This window comes from Chamaea fasciata, unplaced genomic scaffold, assembly GCF_029207755.1.
Source record: "Chamaea fasciata isolate MVZ Bird 193981 ecotype frontalis unplaced genomic scaffold, bChaFas1.0.hap1 SCAF_25, whole genome shotgun sequence".
NCBI lineage: Eukaryota > Metazoa > Chordata > Aves > Passeriformes > Sylviidae > Chamaea > Chamaea fasciata.
In genome coordinates, this window is record NW_027094110.1 from 6,224,697 (window position 1) to 6,235,324 (window position 10,628).

Consider the following 10,628-nt stretch of genomic DNA (forward strand, 5'->3'; position numbering starts at 1 on the left):
ACCCTGCCGCTTTTTCAGTGTCTGGGGCTGATGACGGGCACTGGGTGCCCAGAGGTGGGGAGGTGTTTGCAGTCTTGGCTTGTAGTTAAAGCCCAGTGGGAGGAATGTGTCGGTGCAGTTTGACATGGCCCAGCTGTGGCCGGCTGAGCTCTGCAGCTCGGCTGGGTTGGGCTCCCCCTCTGCTCCCACCAAGAATCAGCATGGAATGGTTTGGATTGGAGGAGACCTTAAAGCTCATCTTGTTCCACCTTCCACTGGCCCAGGTTGCTCTAAGCCCTGTCGTTGAACGCTTCCAGGGATGGGGATAACTATTCCAAAAGCAGAGGTTGATGCTGGGAGGCCAGGGACAGCCCTTTCGGGGTGTGTTGGTAGCACCACACCTGTGTTCACCCTCTCAAAACCCCTATCAGTGCTTTTAGGTGGCACCTCTCCAAGCAGGCATGCCCAGCAGTGCCAAGTAATTAACAGCTTTTCACCTACTCCCTGCTTTTTTAGCAGCTTGTGGATCATTAAGCCTCCAGTTTGGCAGCTACCCAGGTTTAATTGGTTTCCATCTAAACTCTTCACTTTCTGTGATTCTCTTGTTGGACCGGTGGGACAGACAGGGATCAGCCTCGCTGCAGCTCAGAGTTAGGGGCTCCACAGGGGATTGAGTTCTGTTTTTTCTAAAGTTATAAACATTGTGGTTGAGCAAATGAGAATGGGGAGTGTTCTGAGAAGCACAACAGAGGCAGAAATCCCTTTTTGGGGCAGGACTTGGGCTCCTTTATCAAATTAAGTGCTTTCTCCTATTCATCACACCCTCGGTTTTACATGGTGTTTTTGAAGTGGAGATGGGAAGTCAAGTCTTTACCATCCCCAAAAACTTCCCCCCTCTAGATTCTAGCAGGACCCACTGCTCTGGGCTGTGTGGTGGCTGTAAGGAGGGGTCTAGTGGCACTTGGTGTGGGGGGCAGATGGCCCAGGCTCAGGTAGGGTTGGGAGCTGCAGCACAAAGGGCTCAGGTACCGCCCTGGTGTGGAGACCCAAACCTGCCTCCCTCACTTGGCAGAGGCCCTGCTGCTCCCCCACAGAGGGGGGGGACAGGGGGGACGGGGGATGGTTCTGGAAGCTCCTGCAGAGATGGGGGGTCAGGAAGCTGCTGCAGAGGTGTGAGCTGGGGTTGCTGCAGGGTTGGAGGGGTCAGGGGCTGCTGCCTTCTCTGTGAGCGTGCAGGGGACATCTCAGTGAGTGCTGCTGCTGGGACATCTCAGCTGGATGTACCCCAGATGGGATCGTGCCCAGGTAGTCCAGGTAGTGCTGCTTGGTCAATAAAGCTACAATGAGTCTTTATTTAGTCCCTTCCTCATGCAACTGTAGAGGTTCTGTCAAAGAGTGGGGAGGAGCAGGAGCCCCTCTGCTCTGGAGCCAGGCTGGGAGAGCTAGGGATGTCATCTGGAGAAAACTCCAGGGAGACCTCAGAGCCCCTTCCAGGGCCTAAAGGGGCTCCAGGAGAGCTGGAGAGGGACTTTGAACAAAGACCTCGAGGGACAGGACAACGGGGAATGGCTTCCCACTGCCAGGGGGCAGAGTTAGATGGGATGTTGGTAAGGAATTCTCCCCTGTGAGGGTGGGGTGGCCCTGGCACAGAGTGCCCAGAGAAGCTGTGGCTACCCCTGGATCCCTGGAAATGTCCAAGACCAGGTTGGACAGGGTTTGGAGCGACCTGGGATAGTGGAAGGTGTCCCTGCCCATGGCAGGAGGTAGAACGGGGTGGTTCTTAACCTTTCAACCCAAACCAGTCTGTGGTTCTATGAGGTACTGACATTTCACATGTGATGAACCCCAGAGATGCCAGTTCTACTGGAGGCCTGGTCAAAGCCAGGAGAAAATGCTGGATTTGGGTTTTGGAGGGCTACAGAAAGATGTAGGTTAGAAGGGACCAGAAGTCTTAACTGCAAGCTCCTGCTTAAGGTAGAGCTCCAAAAGTCAAGTTGATCTGAGTATTTGGTGTCCACTCAGGTGCGGGAACCCTCTGAGGATGGAGTTCCCACCACTGTGGATCTTGTCACAGTATTGTGCCACACAACGCTTAAAAGGGTTGTTTCATCACTGAAAGGACGGTCAGGCCCTGGCACAGCTGCCCAGGGCAGTGGTGGAGTCACCATCCCTGGGGATGTTCGAAACACCTGTGGATGTGGCACGTGGGGACATGGGTTAGTGGTGAACATGGCAGTGCTGGGGGAGTGGTTGGAACTGATCATCTTGTGACTTGGGAGGGCTTTTCCAACATCAATGATTTGTGAATCTCTCATTTTCCTGTTGTGCCCCTGTGCCTGGTGTCTCGTGTCCTTTTGCCAGGCAGGGCCACGTCTCCCTTCTCCACAACCCTTGTCTAGATAGTGGAAAACTGAAGTTCATCCTCCCCAAGTCCTCTTTTATCCTGCCCTGGTGAGTCTGCTGAGTTCCCAGCCCCAGAGGTCCCCGGTAAACCATGTCCCAGGACAGGGACCATGCCCTGAGGGTTTGCCCTGGGTGCCACACACCTGCTGACCCTGCACTGGTCACTCAGAATGGCTTAGGGAGTGACAGAGACCACCTTGGGGCACCAGGATGGGATCATGGGGGCTGCAGATCCTGACAGAGGCGTGAGGGGGGCTGGAGGAGGTGGCGGTGATGCCTAAAGAGGCGACCTGGAACAGAGGCTGGACAGTGTTAAAGGACTAAAGGTATTTATTCAAAGGCCTTCAAAGGATACACCTTGGGCAGTACAAAAGCCTGGCTGTGGCTCGACCCAAGATGGACCCAAGACAGACACTGGGTCACGAGTTTTCACACTTTTATCAGTTTGGGTTCATTTACATACTGGGGTTAATTGTCCAATTACAGCTTCAGGTTATGAAGTCCCATCCTCCCAGTTTGCTCTCCTCAGTTTGCTGCTGTTTTTACTTTTTGGGCCTGAAGCTGCAAAGGTGTCCTTGGTTCTGGGGCTGGAAAAGGATTGTTTGGTCTAATTACACTGTAAAGAGAACCTGCTAACACTTTATATGAAGTTCAGAGTCACACACTAAGGCAGTAGAGAATCTGGAAAATATGAAAGCTAAAACTTAAGGCATCAGTGGGACACAGCCCAGTAGAAGCAGGGTGGGACTAGTGCTTTTTGAGCATCTCCTGCCTGAGCTGCAGTTGGGACAGCTCCAACCATCTGCTACCCTCTGCTGATCAGCGAGCACGACAGGGCCCAGCCAGACGTGTATGCTCACCTGTGCCCAGGTGCTGTCCAGCACCCTCTCGAGGCAGCAGGACTGTGCTGTGCTCCCACCCCTCAGGGACTGCCACCTGGAAAGGGGCTGTGGCACCCAAACCTGCCCTTGAAGGGACAAACCAGCGGTTGGCTTGTGGCCAAGCACCCTGGAACCTGGAGGTGATGACATCACTTGAGGGGTCAGACTGGGGTGACATCCCCTCCGAGCCCTGTGGCCAGCAGGGCTGTGAGAGGGGATGTCACCTCGGGGCAGGGCTGAGCCCCAGCAGCCCATGGCCTGCCCTGAGGGGCCTCTGTGGATGGGATGAGCCATGGGCAGCCCATGGAGCAGAGCTCTTGGCTCGCCCACAGCCTGGCATCGTGGGTCCTGCTGCGTTTGCTGCAGGATAGGAGCTGCCATGTCCCCCCCAGGCAGCCTGGCAGGATGAGACCCCTGCCCGGTGTGTCTAGGAATAGGCAGCTGGGGAAACAGGAGTGGAGAAGGACATTGTCAAAGCTCCTTCACACACAGGGCTGCGGGACCATCACCTTCCCTTGGTGGCTGGTGGAGAAGCAGGGACTGCAGAGAGTAGAGGGGCGGGGGTCTCGGGCAGAGGTTGGCAGCTCTTGGCTCTCCCCCGGGCTGTGAGGATGGAGCTGGATGGAGAGCCAGAAGTGCCCACGGACATCCCAGCTTACCAGAAGTGACAGTCCCAAAACTACCCCCCCCCGAGCTCCCAAGGCTCAGCATCCCTGGAGCTGAGCGTTACCCCTGTGTGGGAAAACAGCCTTGGAGGGGGAACCCACACATTTGCTCTGCTCCTTCTGAAGTGCTGGGGTGCTCAGGGTAACCTCCAGGGCCGCCTGACGTCAGGAGCCCGGGTCTCCTGGGACACCCGGGATCTCTGCCAGCGTGGCGAGGTTGGCCCCAGGGAGCACGAACCAGTTCCTAGCTTCGCCAGCCGCCCTGCCCTCTTAATGAGGGATAATGAGGTGCATCTCATCAGCGCTGCAGACTTGCCCCCTGGCCACGGCGGCTGCCGGCAAAGCCCCCGGCAGGGACCGGGAGTGATGGAGGGCTGGGCCAGGAGGGACTCCAACCGGGGGCTCTGCGGGGCTGGGCTCTGCGAGGGGTGCATGAGTAGGGTGGGCCAGGGGGTGGGCGCTGGGACAGCGGCAGCGTGCCAGGGTGCCAGGGGCTGATCCAGCCGCCACCAGTGACTCCGGCACGTTCCCGGGGGGATTACTTCCCATTGCAGACCTCACCTGGGTGAAGGACCCACACTCTCAGCGTTTCAGGGGCACATTCAGCTGCCCAGCCACCTGTGACTGTCACCCACCCTGGCAGCCCACGGCCAGCACAAGTCCCCAGATGTGACCCCCGGCAGCCTGGCCCGGGGAACCCCTCGGTGCCAGGCGCTGGCACAGGAACAGACGGTGCTGCGGTGGCCGGGAACGAGACGGGCTGGAAAGGAGACGGTGTTTGGCTGCAGGGGAGGGAGGATCAGGCAGGACCAGGCTGCGCTGCCCCGGCCCCGCACCACGGCTCGGTCCCCCTGTACAGGTCACTTGAGGCTGGGGGATGCTGTTCCTTGCTGTGGGACAGCCTGCAGGCTTCAAGTCCCCGTCCCAGGGGTTTTGAGGGATGGGAGCTCTGTGTGCTGAGGTTGTGGCCCAGCACCCTTGGCTGAGTGGCTGGGAGGGTGGGTGTGTGTCAGGGGTTGTCCCCAGTGCTGCTGGCTGTTCTCTGCTTTTGTCTGGGCTGCACTCGGGGTCCCTAGAGCCCCTGCCTGGCTGATGCTGCATGCACAGCCTACTGTCCCAGCTGGCACTGCACCCCAGAAGCCCTTGCCTTGGCACTGCAGCCCATGGTGCCTTCTTGGTTGGCACTGTAACCCCCAGCCCGCCAAGCCTGGTGGCACTGCACTCTCTACCCCAGCCTGGGTAGCATTTTATGCAGTCCCCCGCCCAGTCGGCCCTGTGCCCCACAGCCCAGTGTCCCCTCCAGCACTGCACCCTATATCCCTGTGTCCGTGGGGCTGCACCCCCAACAGTTGGTGCTGCACTCCCCAAGAGCTGCTCTTGCTCCTCCGACATCTGTCCCTGCAGCCCAGGCTATGGTGCAAAAGTCCCCCAGCCCTGCCCCATCCCACACCCTGCACTGCTGCCATGCAGCCCCATCCCACACCCACCCTGCCTGTTCACACCAAGGCCCTGAGGCAACGCCTGCCCCCGGGCACCCCGAAAGCTCCTCCCGGGTGAAGCGGGGCTGCGCCGGGCCTGGCCGGGCTTCGCCTGGGCGTGAAGGGAGCCTGAGCGCAGGAGGGGCCAGGCGAGGCGGCAGGAATGCGAGTGGGAGAGCGGCCGGGCAAGTAGCGACAGCTCCTGGGAGCACGGATCCCACACGCGGCTCAGGCAGGGAGCGGAGCCCTGGCACGGGGCTGGCGGCCGGAATGGGGCACCCCGTGGCTCACCCCCTCTGAGAGCCGGAGCGGAGGGCGGCCAGTCCCCGGGCGCGGTGGCAGCACGGCCGCCGCGGGGGTCCCGGCCCTGCGGAGCTCGGCTCCGGTGCGGAGCGGCTGAACTCCCCCGGCGGGTAATGCCCGGCTGGGCCGGCACGAGGGGCTGAGGATCCCGGGGGGACGAGGAGCCGCGATGACCCCTGAGAAGGTGCTGAGAGAGGGGGTGCTGGAGAAGCGGAGCGGGGGGCTGCTGCAGCTCTGGAAGAAGAAGCGGTGCCTGCTGACGGAGAAGGGGCTGCAGCTCTTCGAGCCCAAGGGCTCGCGGCGCAAGGAGCTGAGCTTCGCCCGCATGAAGGCTGTGGAGTGCGTGGAGTGGAAGGAGCGGCACATTTACTTCACGGTGGTGATGGACAACAGCCTTGAGATCGATTTCCGCTGCGCCCAGGAGGACCCGGGCTGGAATGCCGAGATCACCATGGGGCTCGTGCGCTTCAAGAACCAGCAGGCGATGCAGGAGGTGCGCGCCCGGCACAGCTGCCGAGCAGGTACCGGAGCCACCGTGGGTCAGGGGGAAGACCCAGGCCAGGATGAGGTCCCTGGCCACAGGTTCCCATCCCTGAGTGGTCTGGGGAATCACAAAGGGGATCCCATGGACCGGGGTGGCTCTGCAGGTTGCTGTTCCCATGTCCCCCTGCACTGGCTGGGACACCCCAGGGGTTTTGCCTCTCCGTATCCCTGGACAGGGACTTTCTAACGTCCTCCCTCCGTCTGGGGTGGCCTGAGGGATATGGGGCCCTTTGCCATCCTGCGTGTGGGATGGGGTGGGGATGGTGTCTGGCCCCACTCCCCAGTCCCCTCAGGATGTCCCATGTCGCAGCAGTGGCCGAGTGGGTGACAGGAGCCTTCTCTCTGCAGTGGTGCAGCTGGACGCAGCCCCGGTGGGACAGCCCAGGGAATCGCAGCTTCCCAGGAGTCGGATGGAGATGGCGCTCGGTTCGGCAGTTGCTGGGGAGAATGGGATCCCTGCGGGCAAGTGAGGTCACCGCTGTGCAGCCCGGGGATGAGGACAGTGCCCTGGGGAGGCCGGTGCTGGCGCTGGCTCTCCCCGTGCCGCGGCAGGACAGAGGCGCCGCAAGAGCTGGGCTGGCACAGCCGCCTCCCCTTGGCACGGTGGGGCAAAGGACACAGGCAGGGCCACCAGCTGGCGCTTCAGACAAGGCAGGAGGTGACATCCCTGTCCGGGGCCCCACCACCCTTCATTCAGCTGACACGTGCAGGACCTTGGTGCACTGGTGGGGACCCCAAGCCTCTCCTGCAGGACAGGGGATGGATGAGACTATGCCTGAAGGATCCGTGCCACAGGGAGCTCGGCCTGTGGGACAGTGACACTGGGACAAATGGGTGTGGCTGGGTCCCGCTTTTGAAAAGGGCTCGAAGAGCTGCTGCTGCAGCAGGGACCCCTCAGCAGGGCACTGAACCAATGGCGTGGTGACACAGCTGTGCTGCTGGACATTGTCTCACCCTGGGATGTCCTTGGGCTGTTGGGGAATGCTGGGGACCCCAATTCCCTAAAATGTGTACCAAAAGTGTCCCTAAACAGGACTTTCAGCTTCTTACCCTGGTGTTGCTTTGATTTGTGGGACCCCACAAGGGCACGGGAGAGCACAAATCCTGCCCAGAGCTTTGCCAGTCATGACCCCTAAACCAGCATCCCCCAGTGGGGCTCCAAAGCCCCCCACTGGCACCCCGAATCTCCCTGGTCAGCAGGCCCGCTGTGCCCGTGTCCGCAGGGATTCCCGCGGTGGTCTGTGCGCCGGTGACGCGGGAGCAGCGCTGTGCCTCTGCTGCAGGGAGGGCTGGCTCTGCCCCGACAGGCAGCGCAGACAGCTGCGCTTGGAGCCACCAGCGCGCTCCGCAAGCCGGAGCCTGAACCCAGCCCGGGCCGGAGGCGCTGCAGATCCTGCCGGAGATTTCCCAGCCGCGTGGGAATCACGGAGTGCGGTGTCCTTATGCCCGGGGCCGCGGTAGCTGGCCCCAGCCCGCACCCCAGCCTGCACCCCACGGGGTCTCGTCCCGTGCCAGGGCAGCGCCAGGTGGCTTTGGGGACGGTGGCATGGCTGGAGCCAGCTCACCGTGCAAAGCCAGGTTCTGCAGAGACAGGCACCGGGGGGGGGTGGTGTGTGGTGTTTCCACCCAAGAAAGCCTCTGTGGCCAGCCGGTCCCCAGAGCTGCATTTACTGAGACCCCGGCTGGGAGTGGAGGGGGTGGGGGGAGCAGGCTGGGGGATGCAGATGAAGCCAGACCCCAACCCCGCACAGACAGAACTCTGCACCATTCCAGTGTCAGGACAGGGACACGGGGGGCTCCAGGGATGGTGGGACCCTCCAAAGGACATGCTTCACGTGTGGTGCCTTGTGTGGACAAGCCCCAGACCAGGTCCCTGCACGTGTCTGGAGGGACTGGGGTGGTCAGGAAGGTGCTGGTGCTTACACAGCATTTCCAGGGCAAGGATCATTGTCCTGGGGTTTCCCCCTGAGTCCCCAGCTCCTGGAGTCAGGGGGTTCAGTGAGGCTCAATCAAAGCTGTGTGGGGATCCCAAGCTTGTGCCATGGCTGCTGCCAGGGTGGGGAGAGCAAGGGGATTCCCAAAATTACCAGTTTTATCCAGTGTGACTCCTCTTTTTCAAATTTTCTGTTCTCTTACTCCCTGTAAATAGATATTTTCTGTTTTCCAACTGCCAGCTAGGAACTAGCAGAGAAGATGATCAAGGAGGGTGTGTTAGCACCAGCCCTGGCCGTGGCACATCCCCAGGCACTGATGATGAGGCAGCAGAGAGGCCATGGTACACGGTACACAGACAGCTGGGGAGAAATTCGGGCAGTCAATGGAAGGAGAGAACAATAAGAGAACACAAATCCCTGTGTCAGCATTTCAGGTCCAGGCACGGGGAAAGTCAAGCATTTCCATCCTCATCCCGAGCCCTTCATCCAGACCAACACACATCCAGGGTCCCTGCCTGGACCCCATATCCCCCAAGGACTTTAGAGCTCCCCAAGCCTCCAGATTTGGGACTTTCTTCTGAGCAGACACTCACACCTGCCTGACCCACCCTCAGTGGATGGATTCCCAGCCTGACCCTGGAGCAGAGGCTGGGGGGCAGAGCCCAGCTAGCGGCATGGGGGTGAAAGGTGTGGTGGCTTCATCTGCCCCTGGGAGGGCTGAATGTCTCTGCAGAGGAAAAGTCACCCCGAGACTGAAAAACAAATAAACAGCCCAGAGACCCAGGCAGGGAGTGGAGCAGGGCCAGGGCCAGAGGAAGTGGTGCCAGCACACTCCCAGGCAGCCTGGAAAGCAGGAGAGGACCCAAGGGAAGCATTTCTAATGCCCCCGGAGGTGGGGAAGGTGAGGCACAATAGGGGGATGGGGGTGGATTTGTGGCCCCTCAGCTCTCCAGCACATGGACTCCAGTGGTGAGGAGGGGCTGGTCAGATGCCCCTGGGCCCCCAGGGAGAGCCCCAGAGAGCAGAGAGGTGCCCCAGAGCACCCAGAGTTCAAAGGCAGAGCCTGAAAATCTGGCTCTGCTCCAGCAGCCATCCCCACACTTCTCTGAGGGTGCCCTGGTGCTGAGGCTGCTCTGGGGGGCTGCCCTGTGCCCCCCACCCTGGGTAGGGGCTCTGCCAGCACCCACAGGGACTGGCACCCGTCCTGCAGCACCCCGAGGGTGCAGGGGCGAGGAGTTTTTTCCACCGGATGACATCCCAGGTCTGGCTTTGAGATCAGTTTGGGGCTGGCTGGATGCCCTGAGTGCCAGGGAGGGCAGTGGGGTCACAGTGCTGAAACAGGGAGGTGCAGCCTCATAGTGCCAATGCTTTTGTCAGGTGGGACCATGTGTGGGACCTCCTCCATCACCAAGTGCCCTGTGGAGAGCCTGGCACTGCCTTGCTTCGCCTGGGATCATCCTTGGGCTTGTGGGTGGTTCCTCTTTAGATTAAAAAAAAAAAAATCACAGCTGTATCAAGTAGCATTCTGCTTTTTGGCTTTAAGTCAACTGTCCAACTTCCTCCTGATGCTCCTAAAATGATGTCATTGTTGACCACCCTTTATTACTATTCCTAAATCACTGGATTTTGGTTTGGGACCCAACACCTGCCCAGAGCTCTGCTATGTCTGTGTGTCCACCCTGCAGGGGAGCAGAGGCCGGGATGTCCCCAGCACTGCTGTGGGGAGCTTGGCCATCTCCAATCAATCCTCCTGCATCTGGGTGTAGGAAGAAATAACTGTCCTTGTACCACAGATCCTTGTACCACAGATCTTGGGGTGCTGAGGGGGTCAGGGCAGGGGTTGCAGGGATTACACATTAATTCCCCAACCACAGGGTGCTGCTGGAGTGTCTTGGACTGGGTGGGAACTGTGGTTCCCAGGGGGTCGGGAGCTGTGGCTGTGACATTCCCCAGCAGTGGAGCTGAGGTTGTAGGAGCCCATGGAAGGTCAGGGACTCACCAGGAAGAAACAAAACCAGGGCCATTGCTGGAGCTGCAGGGGGAACAGCCAGCACATCCCAGCACCTGTCTGTCCCTCACCCTCCCCAAGCAGGAGCCCTTGGGTGGCTCTGGGTGTGGGGGTGGCCCAGCCCAAAGTGGATACTGAGATGTGTCTCAGAGACAGATGTAAAGGTCTGCAAACCCCCTGAAAATGTCCAAAAACTCTGTCAGGGTCCCTGCCCGGGCCAGAAATTTTGGATTATTTGGAATAGTCCTTTTTTTTTTTTTTTTTTTTTTTTTTTTTTTTTTTTTTTTTTTTGATGTAGAATATTTTGCCTTAGGCTGGAAACCAGCCTGGGCTTTGTGATACTCAAAGTGACTTCACTGCTGAGCCATGGCTGCCACTGGCACAGAACAAATCCCTGCCACAGAACAGCCCAAATCCTGATGAGAAGAGCCCAC

General features: G+C 59.7%; 1 protein-coding gene across 2 annotated transcripts; it reads left to right on the forward strand.

The window, feature by feature from the left end:
• The first annotated feature begins 1,128 nt into the window (after positions 1–1,128).
• Positions 1,129–7,301, forward strand: PHLDA3 (pleckstrin homology like domain family A member 3). Of its 2 annotated transcripts, none has more exons than XM_066203695.1 (2): positions 1,129–6,230; positions 6,601–6,821. In XM_066203695.1, exons 1-2 carry the CDS (start codon positions 5,879–5,881, stop codon positions 6,720–6,722), a joined length of 474 nt encoding a protein of 157 aa, XP_066059792.1. In that variant the 5' UTR covers positions 1,129–5,878; the 3' UTR covers positions 6,723–6,821. The 2 variants fall into 2 exon arrangements, with proteins under 2 accessions (XP_066059792.1, XP_066059791.1); XM_066203694.1 differs by having other exon boundaries at positions 1,132–6,202; positions 6,601–7,301.
• The last annotated feature ends 3,327 nt before the right edge of the window (positions 7,302–10,628 follow it).

Bases quoted from the DNA above. Each gene is read 5' to 3' on its own strand.
- PHLDA3 (XM_066203694.1), top strand. From the start codon at position 5,879: ATGACCCCTGAGAAGGTGCTGAGAGAGGGGGTGCTGGAGAAGCGGAGC. The intron at 6,203-6,600 runs GTGCGCGCCCGG...TTCTCTCTGCAG, and splicing joins ACCAGCAGGCGATGCAGGAG to TGGTGCAGCTGGACGCAGCC.